The sequence below is a fragment of the Aplysia californica genome, unplaced genomic scaffold (assembly GCF_000002075.1).
Source record: "Aplysia californica isolate F4 #8 unplaced genomic scaffold, AplCal3.0 scaffold01325, whole genome shotgun sequence".
Taxonomy (NCBI): Eukaryota; Metazoa; Mollusca; class Gastropoda; order Aplysiida; family Aplysiidae; genus Aplysia; species Aplysia californica.
Genome location: NW_004798595.1, coordinates 9,988 through 11,760, shown reverse-complemented (window position 1 = coordinate 11,760; position 1,773 = coordinate 9,988). Strand labels below are relative to the sequence as shown.

General features: G+C 43.0%; 1 protein-coding gene across 1 annotated transcript; it reads right to left on the bottom strand.

The window, feature by feature from the left end:
- Positions 1 to 277: 277 nt before the first annotated feature.
- On the bottom strand, positions 278 to 1,583 carry LOC101849108. Its single transcript, XM_005112570.3, has 2 exons — positions 1,403 to 1,583; positions 278 to 781 (listed from the first exon to the last, which is right to left on the bottom strand). Exons 1-2 carry the CDS (start codon positions 1,581 to 1,583, stop codon positions 561 to 563), a joined length of 402 nt encoding a protein of 133 aa, XP_005112627.3. The 3' UTR covers positions 278 to 560.
- Between the last annotated feature and the right edge of the window lie 190 nt (positions 1,584 to 1,773).

Here is a 1,773-nt window from a genome sequence, read left to right as displayed (position 1 = left end):
GAGTTCAAGACAATGAACGTGCTGATAATCTAGCCGGCCAGGCTGAGATTGGCCGTACCATGCAATTAGATCCACCAACAGTCATGGCAGCATTGACAGCGTGGTTCAACGACCACAGAGAGGATGAAGGCACCCCTTCACACACAATGGATAGACTAAGGGAAGCTAGCGTCTCTAGACTAGAGGGTCGGGGACAGACAGTAACCTGTGTGGAAAAGCCAGAAGAATATCCAACCAGCTGTTAACTGGCACGATCAGCAGGCAGACTCTTTCATGGATCCTGGAGAGGAGGGAGGAGCAGCTAATACATTGTGCTGCAATGATGCCTATTCTCCAACCAAGTAAGTAAATAACTTGATCACCTCGTAATCCATGTATTTCAAAGGTAACTCAGTCACCTCACATAACATATTATTTCAAAGGTAAAGTCCGTCACATTGGTCTATTTCTAAAGTAACTAGGTCACCGCATACATTTTCTAACGTAACTCGGTCAGCTCATCATACACATTTCAAAATTAACTCCGTCACGTCGGTCTATCTATTTCCAAAGCAACTCGGTCACCACATGATCCACCGATCATAGATGAATCTGTCTACGAAGCAGAAGTCCTTGTTGGAGACAGGGATCTGCAGGAGCACGCCGTCCAAGTTGGAGAAATGTCCCTCGGGCAAAGGAAACGCCTCTCGCCACCGCCTCCTCTTCATGTCGTAGTAGCTCACGAGTTTGACACTGGTGCCCTTGTTGTAGCTCAGGCCCCCGATAGCCCATACGTTACGGCCTTGTGGGTAAAACAAGAAACTGAATTATTTTTAAAAATAATGAATTCGTTCTCATCTTTTTTTTTCTGCGCCCTGCGCAAGTCTGCTTTTCATTTTAACACTTATGATCAATGTGGAGCAAAAGTTATGGTAAAAGCTAAGTACAGCATATAACAAACTCCCCACTCCCACCCAACGACGATCATAACCTACAATCTAAAGATCTTGTCATTACCATCACCATCACCATCATCGTCTATTAAGGGGTATCGCTACCTTGAAACCCAGCTTCTTAAACAGAGAACATGTGAAGCTAGTACTGGTATATTTGATACTTATGTGGAAGAATGAAAATCTACACCTTTAAAAGATTAATAAATTCATCGGCTACCATGGAAATGGCGGCCATCTTGAATTTTGTTGACAATCTTATTTTCTTAAACATTTAAAAACTATGCTACCCAGACGAATCTTTTAAAAGGTAAAAGGGAGAGAAGACATTACATTTTACAGATAGCTAGTTTTTATATTGATAGGACCATTTGTAATCAGTTTAGAGGTCTCCAAAGTGAGCTTATCCAAAAAAAGTGGTAAATCTAGGCTTAGCTCTTTCAGACCAACAATGTTTTCGCTCCTCTCACCCAGTATGACAATCGCCGCGTTACTCCTAGGGTGAGGCATACTGGGATGGTCCAGGTCCCAGAGAGTCTTCAGGCCGCCAAATGCTCTCTCCGGCTCCACACCGTCGCTGTTGTAGTGGCATACGGCGCTCTCGTCCTTCTCCGAGAAGGTCTCCTGGTCAAACCCGCGCCCTGATTGCATGAGTGAAGGAATGAATGTGTGAGTGAAGGAATGGGTGAATGGATGAATGGATGAATAACAGATTGAGGGACCCCCCCCTCTTTTTTAAAAGAACTTATTACATGTAATATCATCATTATTATATAATAATAATTATTATCATCATCATCATCATCATCATCATCATCATCATCATCATCATCATCATCAT